The 16,609-nt window shown below is 45.1% G+C and overlaps 1 protein-coding gene and 1 long non-coding RNA gene across 8 annotated transcripts in view; one reads left to right on the forward strand and one right to left on the reverse strand.

Moving 5' to 3' along the window:
* Positions 1-3,414: 3,414 nt before the first annotated feature.
* Positions 3,415-16,609, reverse strand: part of carmil3 (capping protein regulator and myosin 1 linker 3) — a 44,837-nt gene continuing 31,642 nt past the window's right edge. For 3 of the 7 annotated variants that reach the window (XM_055503792.1, XM_055503795.1, XM_055503796.1), the window contains 21 exons: positions 16,503-16,557; positions 15,513-15,685; positions 14,732-14,800; positions 14,399-14,492; positions 13,264-13,362; positions 13,061-13,180; positions 12,865-12,978; positions 12,403-12,578; positions 12,239-12,332; positions 11,453-11,578; positions 10,621-10,687; positions 9,974-10,161; positions 9,619-9,698; positions 8,867-8,986; positions 7,052-7,202; positions 6,159-6,528; positions 5,529-5,599; positions 5,227-5,443; positions 5,006-5,077; positions 4,698-4,817; positions 3,415-4,054 (listed from right to left, as the gene is read on the reverse strand). In XM_055503792.1, the coding sequence (XP_055359767.1) occupies positions 4,014-4,054; positions 4,698-4,817; positions 5,006-5,077; positions 5,227-5,443; positions 5,529-5,599; positions 6,159-6,528; positions 7,052-7,202; positions 8,867-8,986; positions 9,619-9,698; positions 9,974-10,161; positions 10,621-10,687; positions 11,453-11,578; positions 12,239-12,332; positions 12,403-12,578; positions 12,865-12,978; positions 13,061-13,180; positions 13,264-13,362; positions 14,399-14,492; positions 14,732-14,800; positions 15,513-15,685; positions 16,503-16,557 (2,617 nt within the window). In that variant the 3' untranslated portion in view covers positions 3,415-4,013. Of the gene's footprint in view, positions 4,055-4,697; positions 4,880-5,005; positions 5,078-5,226; positions 5,444-5,528; positions 5,600-6,158; positions 6,529-7,051; positions 7,203-8,866; positions 8,987-9,618; positions 9,699-9,973; positions 10,162-10,620; positions 10,688-11,452; positions 11,579-12,238; positions 12,333-12,402; positions 12,579-12,864; positions 12,979-13,060; positions 13,181-13,263; positions 13,363-14,398; positions 14,493-14,731; positions 14,801-15,512; positions 15,686-16,502; positions 16,558-16,609 lie in introns of all 7 variants that reach the window. The other 4 variants (XR_008693051.1, XM_055503793.1, XM_029131520.3 and 1 more) reach the window with 4 other exon arrangements.
* LOC129603291 (uncharacterized) lies at positions 9,955-13,440 on the forward strand. The gene is made up of 4 exons (XR_008693052.1): positions 9,955-10,093; positions 11,462-11,522; positions 12,444-12,597; positions 12,885-13,440. It is a non-coding gene; the product is annotated as an uncharacterized LOC129603291 (long non-coding RNA).

Here is a 16,609-nt window from a genome sequence, read left to right on the forward strand (position 1 = left end):
CTAGGTTCTGGCATGAGTTTTGCAATACGCTGGGAGCCCAGGTCAGTCTCTCCTCCGGTTAGCCATCCAACAGCCAGAGGGAGAGGAAAATTGAAAGCTAGACTCAGCCTCCTGTGATCTAGCAACCATGCTACACCAAATCAGCATCTCATCTGGGTAGAATACGCTCATAAAACCTTGCCCTGTTCCTCTACAGGTCTTTCACCTTTCCTGTGTGCCAATTTTGACCACTTCCTGCTTAGTTCCTGTTTGTCTACTTCTGTGTAGGTTTATGGTTAGTCATGTGATCTCTCACTCATAAAATGTTTAATAACTATTTAGACAGTACCTGCTTTGGTCTCAACCACATCAATGTGCTGAAATGGAAATTGAGGCAGTCAAGTGGTGACTGGGATGAGACTCGGATGAGTGGTGCCAGCTGAAGGTTGTGTAATGATAATTAGTCTGGTATAGTATAGTCATGTTATTTCTTGCTTACATACAGTAGTTGTATATGACTGAGCTTAATCGTTAATATGTTTCACTCTGGCTTCATTACTACAGCAGCAGCTTGGAGAGAATATAAAAAAGAAGAAAGAGCACCAGGGGCCTCATGTACAACGACTTGCATAGATTTCCTACTAAAGTTTGCATAAGTGCAAATCCAGAAAACTGTGTATATGTCACGGATCCTGCCTCGTAGTCTTGTTATGTCTAGCTTCCTGTTTTATTTTTACCACTGCCTGTTTAGTTACTGTTTGTTTAGTTCTACCAGACAAATCTGTCAGGATTTTCCCCACACCCCCTGCTTTGTTTCCTCTTCTTCCTCTGTTTAATTGGAGATGACCATTTTCACTTGCTCAGTATTTATCTCTATTCTATTCCTGCCACATTTCTAGACTCTTGCTGTTCCTTCCTAGTTTTTCTCATAAAAAGCAAGTGCAGAGTTGTCAAAAGGCTAGAGTCACAGGGGAACATAAAAAGAATATGAAATGCTGGTGCCTCTCTGCAGTGAGCTGCTCTGGGGAGAGGCTGGTCACCATCAGCTGAGGGGAGAGGACAAACACACACAGAGCAGAGGCCTGAGGCTCAGCAGGCACCTTCAGGCTCACCCGTAATGCTAGAGCCAGATGTGCTGCAGCTGAGCTGGTGTGCAGGGATGTGCGTTTGTTCCCTGGGTTCCCTGTTTCGAAATAAGCAACAACCTTTAAACTGCCCAACATCAGAGGCAAGATTTCAAAATTCATTCAATTACAGTCACTGAGCCACTTCATTTAAGAGCACAACAGATGTCAGGGAAAGCAGAGAGTGTTGAAAGGTTAGAATGTCTGTAGCTCAGGTGAATGCAGTCGATATGTGCACAGTTTAAAAGCACTCTCTCATCTTCACAGCTACAGTAACTGCCTCAGCTCCTCCAACTCTGACTCTGACCTCACTCTTACTTTTTTCTCCTTAAACAACTAAAACACCTGAAGAGAAAAGTACAAAAACAGAACGCACAAGCACAGAGACACACCGAGACATTTTGCACTAATTACTGGCAGTGGGTATTATAAAATGAAAACAAACAGAAGACAAATAGAGCGAGCAGCACCACAGGGAGGAGCTGGTGAGAGAGCATTAAAAGCACAGCAGCTACAGAGATGAATGACTGCGTCCAACACACCTCTGCAGACTGTAGAAACAAGCTCTGAGGAAGCAACGACAGCTGCATCATTACAGTCATGGAGCGTTCAGGAGAATCCACCAAACGCAATATTCACATTAAAGAAAGGTGTCACCATGAAAAATGGAGAAAGGCTTATGTATTCACTGACCCACTTGACCCCGTTTGCCCTTGAAGCTGATGTACTGTGATTCAACATCTAATGCACTTTAACTGGGGCTGCTGGGCTCCTGGTCTTCAGTTTTTCTTCCAGTACATTAGTCATGTTCAACATATGCTTTGCAGTTGGGTCTGCCTACCATTGTGAGTGTTCAGGCTCATGCTACGGACATTTATGACTCGGTGGTAGCCTCTGTTATTTACTACACTATGGTCTGATGGGGAGCAAGCAGTGAAAGACTGAACAAGCTGGTGAGGAAGGCCAGCTCTTTCCTGGGCTGTCCACTGGACTCTGTGGAAGAGATGGATGAGAGGAGGATGTTGGTAGCTGACATCCATCATGGATAATTCCTTTTATCCACTGGATCAGACGATGGACGATGGAAGCTGCTCAAATGACACACATTCACATGATGCACATCCCGATCAAGCTGAGGTGCACATAAAAACACAGTGTGGGCTCTTTGACCCATGTCATGAAACATTCAGGTGGGCATATCGTGTGTGACACTGTAAGAATGGAAAGACAATACGATTAAGTGAGCTTATAAATACGACTACCGGCTCAGAGTGCAGGTGTCCCTGGCAGCGAGGGAGATCAGGTGGCTGGCACAGGGAATTAAAAGCTTCTCATTGACACAAGACGAGCCGGCTCATGTATACACAGAAGTGAGTAATGAGCCCACACACTGTGTTTACTACCAAATAGGTAGAAACGTGCTCATTACTGAATCTAACCTAAAAACTCCCTCAGCTCTAACCATGACCACAGTGACCACAGGGCATCAGGACTTGGGGACTAAGACAAGTGCTTAGCCTCTGCTGCCATCTGCTGAGAGGCTGCAGTCACTACATGAGGCTCTACTGGACTGAACAGCCGAATTCTACCCATTTAATGCACTGTAATATTTGAAATGAGAAAACAAGATTTCTAAAGTTTAAAAACCCTTTTTCATTGTGTTCCCCTGATTTACAATTAAAATTTTATAAATGTCGAGAACTTGCAAAATATAGTTTCCAAAAAGAAAAGTTCGTTTTGCTGCTTGTGTTAGAGAAATATTTTGACTACTTTTTGACCAACTTATCTAACTAACCTTTACTGTGTGCAGGGTGGCACCGTGAGTGACAACTCCATGAAGTTGCATCAGTCTCTGGTGACTGTCTGTTACCTAAAACATGAACTGAAAAAAAAAACAATTATCTTTATGCTGTATAGAATGTGATACAGCCAGACTAGTTTTTATGCTAAGTTAAAGCTAGGTCAAGCTGCAGTGGATTCCTATTTGTGAGCTCAGCAGCACCAATGCACCAATGCAGGACATCTCTGTCCTGCACTGCTTGGATCGATAAAGTTTCAATTAATATTATTCAACTACAGAATCTTCATACACAAGTTTACAAGAATTACAATTACAATTTTGTTCAAAACAATGAAAATCTGGAGGCAGTGTACCCTGATGGAACACGATGGAAAAGCCTGTCTGACCCCAAAGTCACACGTAGAGACGCTGGACTCATTTCACTTAGCACGAAAGTCATCATCATCATGACTCATGAGCCCAGTGGACATGCGACGGTACATCCATGTAGAGAAAGAACTCAACTCCAGCTCCTTATGTAAAGTCAGTTTTATTATTCTGATGCATAGCAGCATTTTAGAAAATATACTCCTATTTAGACCTGCACAAGCAGATTAAAGCTGGGACTAAGCCCCAGGGTCTAAATACTCCTGAAGAGAGGGGAATGCTAAACACACAACACCTCAATCATTACTTTCAGCACACATGTAAAGCAAACTAACACCTTAAATAGGAGCACATATCAAAACAAGACCTGGAATGTTAGTGGAGCCTCATTTTCCATATGTACATCATTACAATATGCTGGTTACAGTACAAACCCACTTTTACACAGATTGTCAGCGAAAGACAGGGAGAACGGGATTTTCTACGTCAAAGCATTTTGCACAATGTATAAAACAAGAATTTCATTGCTTACTAGAGACACAGGCTACTGGGGCTGGATGAAGTACTGCCAGCTTTCCCTTCTGCCTGAGGAAACCACTTAAATCAAAGCATGTACATGCGTTTCCAGCAACAAATGTTTACATTAATTAATCAAGAGGAAAGAAAAATAAAAGTGCTGTTGAATATTTGTCGCTTGGACCCAAACAGCTGTAAAACGCTCGTCCCTCCAGTCGCCTGTAGTGTCACAAGGCATCTCTGTTACTGAGCTGGGGAGTGTCGAAGCCTAAAGAGCAGAGAACAATGTTGTCAATACAGTATAATAATGTATGAAATATTCCGTGTAGTGAGGGATTGATCACACAGACAGGGATAGCAACTGATGAGGGAATATTAAGAACAAGCCAGATGTTTCCCTCAAGCTTCAGTTGGAGAGAAAGCAGCTGAACAGAGTGAACATCTGACTGGCATTCATCAAATAGTGACTGCAGATCAGCACTTTCTGCTGCAGGTGTCGTTCTGTGCTACAGGGGAACTGACACAGCTTTTGTTTCAGGATGTTCATCTCCACTGAAAAAAGGCTCAGCATAGACCAGCACTAGTGCTACAATGGAACATGGTGTGGCTCATTTGAGTCATGGAGGCAGAGGCAGGTTCCTCTGCCAGCTGTGAAGAGATGCATCTGCAAACAGTCAAAAGGCTTTTTGCTCTTTAACACCGGAAAGAAACACGCATTCAGTATGTTGAGTAATGACGAATCCATGCAGAGCTATTAGAGGGTTTGCACAACTTTCAAGCTGCAAATACTTCACAAGCTACTAGTAATATTAATACCGTGTTAGAATGAATTGTGGAAAAGCTTTTTAAACATATCCATCCACATGGCTGTCGAACCCGACATGCGAGCAGGAAGTGAAACAGATACATACACCTGGTCCCCACTGGGCAGTCCAGAGATCTGTTTGTGTACTGGGGGAAACAAGGCTTTTTCACAGGGAATCTGCGATCTGAGGACCTCTCCAGATCGTAGGGTCCGTCCCGTTCCACGCCTGAAGGAAACGGGACGAGACACACGCACACACAGGAGGGGTGGGAGGTGAAGCAGCAGGCACTACAGGCATCAAGTAGAAGACAAACATACCCCTGATGTTCTAAGATTTAAACCTAAACAGCAACAAGAGGTTTGTCTCCAACAAACAGCACATGCACATCGGCTGTAGTGAACACAGACAGATACCTGCATCGAACGAGCTGGACTTCCTGGTGTGTTGGGGCGTTGCTGGAAATCCATTATGTCCTTCTGCAGCATCTGATCAATCAATCAATCAATCAATCAATCAATCAATCAATCAATCAATCAATCAATCAATCAATCAATCAATCAATCAGTGGAACTTTGACTTCTACACAGCATGAATCTTGATGGTAAAGGAGAAGTCTTCGTCTTTTCCTCCGTACCGTGACTGATCACTGGGTCTGTGTCTTCTGTCCCACTCTTGGCAGAGGCTCCTGTGTTTTTCCTCTCAGTGGGTTCGTTGTGCTGAATAACTGGCTGAACAGGAGACAAGGTCCTCAGCTCACCAGTTGGCTCTTTTTCCACAATGACGGGTGAGGTTTTGGGAGGGGTCCTAGCATTTTCTGGGGAGGTCTTGTCTTTTGAAAGGTCAAGACTGGCCTGAGTGTGAGAGAATGTTGGTGGTTTATCGCAGACTGAATGTTTGGACCTGTTGACACGTTCTTCCTGAACATGCTGTACACACCTTACTAACAGAACGACGCTGCCCCTCCTTCTGTGTTTCACTCTGGTCGTCTTCAGGATTTCCTGCCTCTCCTAGTAAAAAAACAAACAAGACATCTTTACGATGATATACTTTTCCTACAGACTTTTAAAGAAAATGTTTCTGTGCATGTTGTTAAAGTGACGGCTCACAAACAAAGCAGCAGGTTTCCCGTCACCCATCCTGCTCTGTGTTACTGCCAGTCTGCAGATCTATTGAGCTTATGCTATAGGTACAGTATATAGCATGAACTGAACTTTGACTGGAAACCAATCCAAAGCCAAAACCAGTCGCTGCCTGTTTACGTTACTGCATCATCAAATATTTGTTTCCACAGCTTCCCTGTTACAGTGTAATTATTTTCTCCAAATGTCTCAAATGCTTCATATTGTTAGCAAATAAAAACATTTAAATGTAGTTATAAACAAGTTATTATAACATATATGTCATATTACAGACAACAAAAGCATTAATCAGTAATAATAGGAGTTTCATGCTCAGTGCATGCCAGTGGTTTAAACAGAATCTAAAGTGTCTCTGTTCGGAGCATTGAGCGCTCACGCATGTCATGAAGTTCAGCTGTATGTGTGTGAAGCAGCCTGGTAGTAATACCGATACTCTCCTGCAGGCGTCTCTGCCTCGTGACGGCCAGGCAGGGCTTCGCGCTCTGTGCCGGTGGCTCTGGCCTCCTCCCACAGGCCGCGCCCCCCCCGCCGCTCTGTCCGTCCTCGTCAGCCGTCTCGCCGGCTGAGTCTGTCGGGGGCGTGATCCCCTCCTGCCTGCCTCGCTCCATCTGTCTGTCTGTCTGCTGCTTGCAGGACGCCGCGTGGCCATTGCTCTGAGATCCTGCCGAGGCATCGGAGATCGTGGCCAATCTGTCGGTATCTTGGTCTGCGGCTTTGATGTCACAGGTGCTGCTCCCATCTGAGTCCTCGATTTCTGCTCCGATGCAGCTGTACACCATGCTGACCAGGTCTGTGGACTATAAAGAGGCACAGGAGAAGGACAGGTGAGCGATCCGGTCTGCTAACAGTCAAACGTTGCACCTCACACAGATGCATGTGCTCCATGTGAGCTACTGAACCATTTAATTGTATCAGCTAGTGGTGATGGCAAAGTAGCTCCAGCAGATTATGCAAATATTACAAGGCCATGACCTTGTTGGCCATAAATCTCCTCAAGGACCCATGAATCTCACTTTGTAAACCAAAATGATTTAGGTGAATTCAACTCTCAGTGTGTCGTGTCAGCAGAGTGTAGGAACTGAGAGAGGATACCACACCTGGAATCTATTCATGCCACCACTGAAAACAATTTAGATCAATTATTAAAATGTGTTTACCGCAAAGCTTTTGGTGCTTAAGATCTACTGTTGCACCACAGAAGACAGAGAATTGCTAATGTATTGCTTTATTGGGAAGCTCAATCTGACTTCCATGCATTCAAAGATCAAAGGTAAAGCACAGGCTCCAACACACTGACCTGTCCATGACACTGAACTGTACCTGCTTCTGAAGGCTGGGGGGGCTGGCCGCCCTCATGCCCTGTGTGGACTGAGGCGAAGGCATCGTCCCGTTTGCTCCAGGAATCGTGCTCTCTGGCCTCGCAGCGTCCTTGGGGTGCTGAATGATGGAGTACACGTTTTCTGAGGCGCTGCTGGAACAAACACACCAAAATGTGAGTTTTTCTGTGAGCTCTTCATGCAGCATGCCAACCATCTCAACCTGCAAGTGACAAACCTCCACCAGGTACAGTCTACCTGACACTGGGTTGGTTGGGTTGAATTTATTTAAACATATTTTTAGAACTATTGGCAGCATCAGCTCAAAGGTCTTGTAAAAAGTATTTCACTCCATCTGTGACACACAAGCCTGTGTTCTTAAAAATAAGAATTTCAAAAAAGCTTCATAAACAACAAGCACCAGTAATTACAGCAACACTGGTACGCATGAGAGGTCAAGGCACTGCTGGGAGTTAACTTCTTCAAGACCTTCCACCTTCCAACCAAAAGGTTCCATCAGTCCCGATTGACTGGCTGGAGTAGCAGCGTTTACAGTATAAACCCTGTGTGTGTCATGAGCATCCCAGCTTTTGATGTGTGATCCTGACATTACACCCAGCCACAGGTTCGGGCACAGTGAACGGTCCCTGCTTGTCTTCTTGGACCGTGCAGTACAAACTGCGAAAGACGGAAGCAGGAAGTACAGGTTGCAGCATCTAGTGGAGTTATCCTCCACTTGCATCCACACAGCTTGTGTTACATGTTCATGACCTGTAGGTGGCGATCAGCACGTTGATCAACACATGTACCAGGTCATGTGGTCAAGGATGTGATGGCTGTACTTACTGGAATTTGGGGCAGATTTTCGACCTTAATAAGGGAGAACTAAGACATTAAAGCCATACCATGACTCTGATTGTGTGGCACATTTGACTTTCACACCAGCAAAATAGAGTTTAATTTCCTATTTACCTCTGAATATGTGCAATACCTGCACATTTCTAAATATAGGGTACAATCTAAATGCATTAAGTCCAAAAGAAATTAGGTCTGCTACATAAAACCCTGTTTGATTAGATCTGCACGTTATCTATACACATTAATGACCCATCCCTTCAAGCCAATAGCCCATTTTATCTCTGTCATCCTGTTACACAGCAGATGTGTAACTACATGTATACTGTAGGTTAAAGTGGATCAGATACAATGTTTGATGCCACTGAGATGCAGTTTCACAGGCTGCTGCTGGAGGGTGCAGTGAATGGAGAAGGGAATGAGCCTGAGGCCACTTTTGGTACAAGGAATCACAGGAACCACTTGCGTAGTCTGTGACGTCAGCGCACAGCCAGCAGTGAACAGAAGCTGTGGTAAAAGGCAGCTGGACGTCTCTTGTCTAACTCGAAACCTTTCTATCCAAATGCCCATGTAAATAACCATGTAAATACAGGTGACTTAACATTCCCTGTCTCTCCAGTCAGTCAAACAGAACTGATGAAGCCTTAAAATGAGCTACTGAAGAAAAAAAGGTCCCGTAGCCACAGAACAGAACCTTCAGGAAAGAAGGTTCTGTTCAGCTTAGTGTGTCAGCTTTCTTTGACTGCATTGTTTTCAAATCCTACTTTCTCTTTTCCCATTGGTGGAGTTCGCAGACTGAAGCCTTTTCTCTCCTCCAACTAACTACTGAGCTGTTTTCTCATCCTACAGCTTTGTGCCCATCCAACTTTTCTGCTACTGTAGCTGTATAAATGAAGTGCTGTAAACGCCCAGTGCTGAACTGTTGGCTGCTTTTAAACACGACTCCATCCCTCCCTCTACTTACTCTGAGTCCTGGTTAGAGATCATGGAGTTGCGGCTCTTGCGGAAGCCGGAGAAAATGGACAACATGCTGCGTCTTTTCTTCCTCCGCAGGGACTGGGCCTGATGGAGCGACGACAACTGACTGACAGAAACAGACGGAGCAAACCAGCATCTTAAAGTCCAGTGTGAACAAAGTTTGTTTGTGCAGTTTAGGTTTTTTTCTAGTAGTCAAGCCATTATTTTTTTTATTATGGAAAACTGAAAAACATAATACACAAATATGTACTTTTATACAATATACTTGACCAGGAGCTCCATTTTCTTTTTGTGTAAATGGCACAATGCACATTATAATCATGGTGAGGTTGTAGTGTATGTAGCATGATCTGTTTCATGGTGCTTCAGAATGACAAGTAATTTATATCATCAGTATTTGTACAGTACACAATCACTCTTTTACACAGTGGCGCTGAAAGTGGGTGATAGAACTTTATGTAATCAAATGTCCCTTTAATTAAGAAAAAAGACCCTGAACTCAGATAAATTATACAGCGCTACTGTTGGCAATCATTTCTTTGACGCTTTAATGGTTTGGACAAATTAAGTTGTTAGTGACATGTAATTATTCTTATCAGGGACATTTAATCATTAAACTGTTAGTAAATCCCCTGTTTGAGCCAGTTTATGGCCAGCAGACTTTAACAAGCAGTGAGGTGCAGTGAAGGAATCAATTTTATTTTCACTTTTTAAAAGAGATTTCAACCAAAAAACTACCTGTCATGTAGAACTCTCTTGCTGTAGAAATCAGGAAGCCCGTCCTCAAGCATGTTGACCCCTCCGTTCTCTGAGCAATGCTACACACACACACAGTAAAACAAGTTGGTCAGTGTGTGATAAGTGAGCTTGTACTGCGTTAGAGCTGCAGGTGAAGGCTGCCCTGTGGCCTCTGGGAGGTGCCTCGGCATGATTAACATTTAAAACCATAGTAAATGTGTTCCTTCCCACCAAGGGAGCACCACCTGATCAGCTTTATTCCCATTATTTGTTCCCTTTAGAGGCTGACTAGGCTTCTCCCTGAGTCTCCACTGACGTTCTGAGAATCACGGCCCGTCATGTGGCATTGACTCACAGATTCAGAAGGGACGTGTCCCCCTCTGTGTCTGCGTGGGGGCCGTGGCCTGACGTGGGTCACGTGACGTAAAGGCGAGCCGTTCGTTGGAAGAGTGGACAGACACTCCCACGATGCAGAGTGAGTGAGGGGAGGGAAGTGCGGTGGAGCAGAGGGGGTGGGAGACGAGCTTGGTTCATCGCCTAAACCTGCCACAAGACCAAGCAAAGGACAGTGATGCATAGGAAATGATTGTCGTGTTCAGCTACACTTGAATTGATTTTGAATTCAATATGATTTTTTTCAGGTCAATGTGAAGCTCTTTTATAACTATGATGTGCTATGAGAACTTTAGCCTAAATGCTTTGAGTACAACTATGAAAACAAGCCATAGCTCTGGCTGTTCTGGTGCCACTAGTGGAGAAACAAGGCGACTTTGGTCTAAGTGCTGGATCCTGAATTGTGGCTCAAATTTCAGCAGCTACATGCAAAATGAAACTCGCATAGACATTATCAGTAGAACACAGTGTGTAGGTCATGGTACTAACAGCACAGCACTCTATCTGATGGAAAACAGTCAGTTCAGCCAAACTCTACCGTTATTTTTAGGTGTCATGGTTTAATACTGCTTTAGGGCAACTAGCGTCAAATCAAAGCTTCGAACTCACTGAGCCTGGTGGAGACGGGACGAATCCTTCTGGTCCTGGAGCTCTGCTTTTTGATAGCAATGGTGTCCTTCAATGAAAAAGGAGCAAGGACTTTGTTCACACATGTTTTAGTTTCAGAATTATTATTACTTCCTACACAGAGAATTTTACATTAACTTCAATTTTCAGCATTGAAACTAACTTGTTGCTGCACAATGTTTTACCAAACCAAGACACGACTTCCTCATTGACTTTAAGATGCTTGTCAGCAAATGAATTCTCCCTGTTGCAGCCTGTGAAGTCGTTATAATATTATTGCGTATGATCACTCAAAGTTGCGACCTAGTGTGAGGTTTCAGAGGCAGAGACCTCCGTCTTCACACTGAAAGTGTTGAACTAATGAATTGGTTTTCACCAGTGTGACTCAGTGACGCGCAACAACCACTGTTTTCTAAATTACAACATTGCATTTAAACATTTAAACAACACTGTGCAAATTAAACATAACAATGTTTGATCTCCTTCATGAATGCGCATTTTCAGGACCATGATGCGAGAGTCAGTGAATTAAATTCAGTGAGTCACTTGCTAAGTCAGCATGTAGTGAACTGAAGTCAGATTTGGGGGTTCATTTAATAGAGGTACAGCTACATAGGTAAGTGAGGTTTGATAATTTGCTCTTTGTCACCGACAAACTCATTCAATTTAATGTTTTTTTTCTTTTAATTTACAAAAATATAAGAAAAAAAAACAAGTTTTCTGTTAATGAGGTGGCAAATAAGCGCGTGTGAACTTGGGGATGGAAACAAGCTGACTGTTACAGTAAATGATCACACATAATAAACAGACTTACTATTCCCAGGTTGACACCGAAGTCATCGTCAGAGAATTCCAGAGACTCCACGATTCTGGACTGCCTGATGGTGCGTCTGCCTGTCCCCACATCATCCCATCGCTTCACCTGAGACACCTGCCGCAGCTGATGTGAACACGCGCACACGCACGCACACACGCTTATGTTAGGGTGTCAGATTGGGATTACTAGCACAAACAGTGTCTGCAACACAGCGTTGGAGGTGAAGAACCAGAACAAGACGACTTTGTTGTATTTGTTGTAAAATCTATGAAGAATATGAATGAAAAGTCTGGACGGGAGTCTGAGAGACTCCATCACACGTCTCCCATGTGTGATTGAGGCTGAACAAGCTGACACTGCAGCAAAACAGAAGATTAATGTGCTATAAAGTTACACAAATTGCAATGCAAAACTGAATGGGGCATGGATTATCATCTTCTATTCCATTTAATTTTAACTCAATTTCACAACAAATAAAAACAAGAAATGAAATGCAGAAGCTTTTGACCTTTGACCCAACGCCTGGTGCCAGACATGCTAGAAGGAGCCTTTCATGCAGGGTGCCGTATTATAGCATTTTGGTACTTATTGCAATAAACATAGGAGAGTAACAAGAGCATTTCTAAGTGAAAATCAAACCTTTGAATATTCTGAAGTCAATAATAATGTACTACATGTACTAGTGGCAACATCCTTACAGGTGAATAGCTATTCTTTCCATATGCATACACAATATTCTAGTTTCTACTAACTGGCAGAGAGCATGCAGTAAAGAGACATTACCAGTACCAGGGCTTTATGAGTGGTGTAGAGCTCCTGCAGAATCTGATCCACAATAGAGTTGGTCAGATACGACACCACAGACAACTTCACCTCCCTGAGACAAACAGAGAGCAGTTAGAGCACGCTGGCTGCTGAGCCCAACCTTTCTCCCTGCTGATTCTTACTCCAGGGCTTTGTTGATGTCCTCGGCTGCTCTCTCCATCAGGGCGCTTTGAATGGAAGAGAAAGGAACTGAAACTTGCTCCGAGATGGATGACAGAGGAGGGCTGAGTCTCTCTGCTGCTGAGCAGGACATGGGACACAACTCGCGGCACAGAGACACCATGGAGTCCACCACCACCTGGACAGAGTTGACCAAGGTCAGTGGAAGCGCTTCATACTGGACAATTAACCCTCTACACGCTGTAATGTAATTATTGTGTGTGTCTGTTTCTGTGACCTGTGACCTATTGCTTTGTGATTATTCACACCCCGGTGAAACGGGCATGAAATGAAAAAAGGCTCAGAATGTTCTGCTCCCTTTGTGAAGTCTGTGCACCTGCACCACAGTCACCACACGTGTTCATATAAATGAAAGGACAGATGCCACAGACAGGCTGGTGGAGAGGTTTCGTGCAGGGTTTAACCTGTAATTCTTTGTCAGCAGCCTTGGCCAGTTCTCCAGCCAGCGTGTCCAGGCGCTGTTTGACGGGCCCGTCGACCGACAGCACGTGGGCCAGCTCACACAGAGAGGGATACAGCTGGCAAACACACACACCGCGGGGCACGTTAGTCAATCAAACTATCAAACAATCACAGCACTGTAAGTGCAGAAACTCTCACCGCTCTGGAGTTTCGGGCTTCTTTGAGGACCTGTCTGGCCGTCTGGACCTCCTCTCCTTGCTCGCAGCCTTTGAGGACACACACCTGCTGCTGCACCCGCACACACAGACGCTCCATCAACTACACACACACACACGACATGGATGCAAACGGTGAGTCACACGTATGAGACACTTGGTCCAGTCATTAAATGACACGTGCACCTGCTCGGCCGTGCTGGTGACGAGGCCCTGGTGCAGCCTCAGGGCCTGTTTCTGAGAGAAACGCTGGGTCTGGTTGTTCCTGAGCAGCGCACGCTGGATCTGTAACAGGCAAACCACACACGACGCACAAAGACGCACAGGTGAGACCAGTCCACATACACGGTAATAGAGTGGAGACTGTCAGAAAGAAGCTTTACTGCTCCATCAGCCAATGTGGAGAAAGATGGACTCAAGGCCCTAGACTCACAGACAAATAAGCTTCATGACAGCATCGTATTCTACTGTACATATACAGTGTTAGTACAATGTGTTTGACTTTTATCAGAGACTGCAGTCATTTTGATAGATGTGTTATTGTTTAGAATGGTTCTTGTTCCTCTGAGCCTCTGGGAGGAATAAATGTGTGACTGACTGAATGTGGGACGAGTGTGACGAGCATTGGAAACTCGCTCTACCTGCAGCTTCAAAGCCGAGTGACAGAATTCAAAGAGAACGAACCGTGGTTCAGTATCTACAGCAGCACATCATGATGTCTGCAATTACTTAAAGCTTCAGGCCAATGGTCCACAGTGCAACGCGGCGCGTCTAGTGGCGCTTCCTCGTCTGCGCACGTGTTCATGCCCACAAATCTTAATACTGACATGCTTCTGAATTCTGAACAATCAATTAAAGTGGAGCTTTATACACAAGAATTACTGGAGTGTGAACCGTGTTCAAGTTGCATCAGACACGTATTCACCATTTAACGTGTCACTTTACTTAATCAAAGGAAAACACATCTGTCATTAACTATGACCTCAAAGCAAAAACAGCACAATTTATTTAAGAAATGCATTAATAATTAAACTATACACTGTAACGTCTGCACTCTTTACACTGTAAAGTTGGTCAGCGGCTACTTGTTAGCTGTTCCGTGACTACATTCAACTAATGCTTTAGTAAAACTCTCCTTCAAAGCGGCTGCTGTAGGTTACGGGACATACTTCACTTGCTTTGCAGTCGACAGACTGTGACAATGCCTTATGATTTACACCAAACACATTTAATTGCCAACTGTTAAGTCCTGGTGGAGCTGTGCGTCCTACGCAGCAGTGGTCTGAGGCTCCGCTCGGCCTCTGCAGGACCAGGCTCTCACCTTCGCCAGCGCCTGCTCGGTCCGGTCGGGGGCGCTGCGGTACGCCTGGGTGACGTCGCTGAGCGGGACAGGCATGTACTGCAGGGTGAAGTTACTTGTGGTGGAGAGAAGAAGAGCGTTATTAACAAACAGGAAGCGGCAAGGACGCTCTGATTCTCCAGCTCAATGGCTGCGATGCAGCCACAAACACACGCGCGCGTCAGCAGCCTGATGTAACGCACTGTAACATGCACATTAAACAGAGCCTCTCTGTCTTTCATGTGATGTGTGAGTGACTTGTTTGCGTGCGCTCCCCCTCCAGGCTGCGTCCTGGGTGTGTTGTTGCCGACTCACTGCTCTAATGCTCTGGCCACGTCCTGGAAGCCGGCTGCCGTGGTGTTGTTGCGATCCCACGTCACGCTCCTGAGAGGATCAGAGGAGACGACGGACACAGGCTCAGAGGACGCTGATCAGTGCTGCTAACACGGCGAACATACAGGACGTGCATCACGGCCGCTGCACAAACACGTCACACCAACAACTGCCCTCCCACTAATGAGCTTCTGTTCTCCAGTCAGCGTCTCCTCCTACCCTCACCAGCGTCTCACTCCTGTTTTCCAACACATCAGTCATTTTCCTTTCATCCCTCATTCTCCTCCTTCATCTCGATCCTCTCCCCCACATTTCTCTGCCCTAGAAAATCAGCTAGCAGATCTCAGCCTCTAGCGAACCCGTTGCACTCCTCTCCGTATCCATCCTCCCATCCTAGTCCCACCTCACCCCTCTGCTCTCGTTTGGGCCCTTGAGTTTCATCCTGTTGTTATATTTTGTATCTGCTCCTATTTCTCCACCACGCACACATCATTCTCTCGTCTTAAGGGCTGTAAGACGCGTCGTATGCCTGAAGGCCATTTCATTCCATCCCTCCTACCGGTTTGCTCTTCATCCTGGCAACCGCTCTGTCTTACAGCCTTATGTGCTACACGGCTCACATTCCTTCTATCTCTGAAGCATTGTACTGAACACACTGTTCTGTCTCACAGCAACCTCAGTGGATCCTCGCTCACATTCATTCTCTCTGACACACACACACACACACACACACACACACACACACACACACACACACACACACCTGAGTGTTGTGTTGATCTGCAGGGCTTTGCTGAGCATCTTGGCCCCAGAGTCCTCTAGCAGGTTGCCGCTCAGGTCCACCTTCCGCAGGCAGGCGTTGGAGCCCAGGGTGTTGACTAGCACCATGCCCCGCTGGCGAAGCCTCGACTCAGCCAGAGAGAGGGACTGTAGGGTCTGAGATTCAGGAGAAATACTCAGGAGTCCACAGGAGCAACATCTAAAGCTGAAGCTTTCAAAACATATGTAAATATATTTATTGTCATAATGAAAAACTATTACAAAGGCAAAATAAATCTGCAATAGTCTTAGTCTCTCTTTTTAGACATGACACTGATCAATACGAAAACCTAAAAAGAGTCTCTGTGAAAGACCAGACTTTCAGCAGTAAAAAGCAGCGGTGGTTGTACTTATATACAGAATATTATTGCTGTATTTGTTTTATTAAACTCATAAGGTTTGTCTTCATGGAAAACAACTTCAGAATATCTAATTACATCCTCATATTAAGTGTTCTTTTATAAGCGAACTGGGCCAAGCGTTGAAAAGAAGCACAGACCAACACGCGATGGTAAGAGGTCAAACTCTCACACGTTTCAGCCCATCTGCTTCTCCATCGGCGTGTTTGCTAATCTGCATGGGTTCGTGTGCGCTCCGTTGCTGCTGCCGTTGTGAGCTACTATCATCATAGTGGTAAATAATTGAGAACGCTACTTGTCATGCTAGGTTTGCAGAGCACACAGCAGAGAGATGCTCACGAGGGTTGCGAATAAACTGAATCAGTCTGCAGCTCCCAGAAAACATGACGCCAATGCGTGTCTGCACCTCGTGCCTCGTGGCAGATGGGAAAATGAGCTGAAATTCACACGCATGCGGACGAGAATTTAAATGGTGACAAGTGTGTGTGCGTGTGTGTGTGTGTGTGTGTGTGTGTGTGTGTGTGTGTGTGTGTGTGTGTGTTTGTGTGTAGAATATGTTAAATAATCCAACTCACACACTCTTCCTCTTGCACCAAATGAACTAGTTTCTGCAGAATTTCCTCCAGCACCCTGAGGAGGCAGAGGGGAAGAAAACATTCATCATCTGCATCACGGTCTCAGC

The sequence above is a fragment of the Betta splendens genome, chromosome 17 (genome assembly GCF_900634795.4).
Source record: "Betta splendens chromosome 17, fBetSpl5.4, whole genome shotgun sequence".
In the NCBI taxonomy this organism is placed as follows: domain Eukaryota; kingdom Metazoa; phylum Chordata; class Actinopteri; order Anabantiformes; family Osphronemidae; genus Betta; species Betta splendens.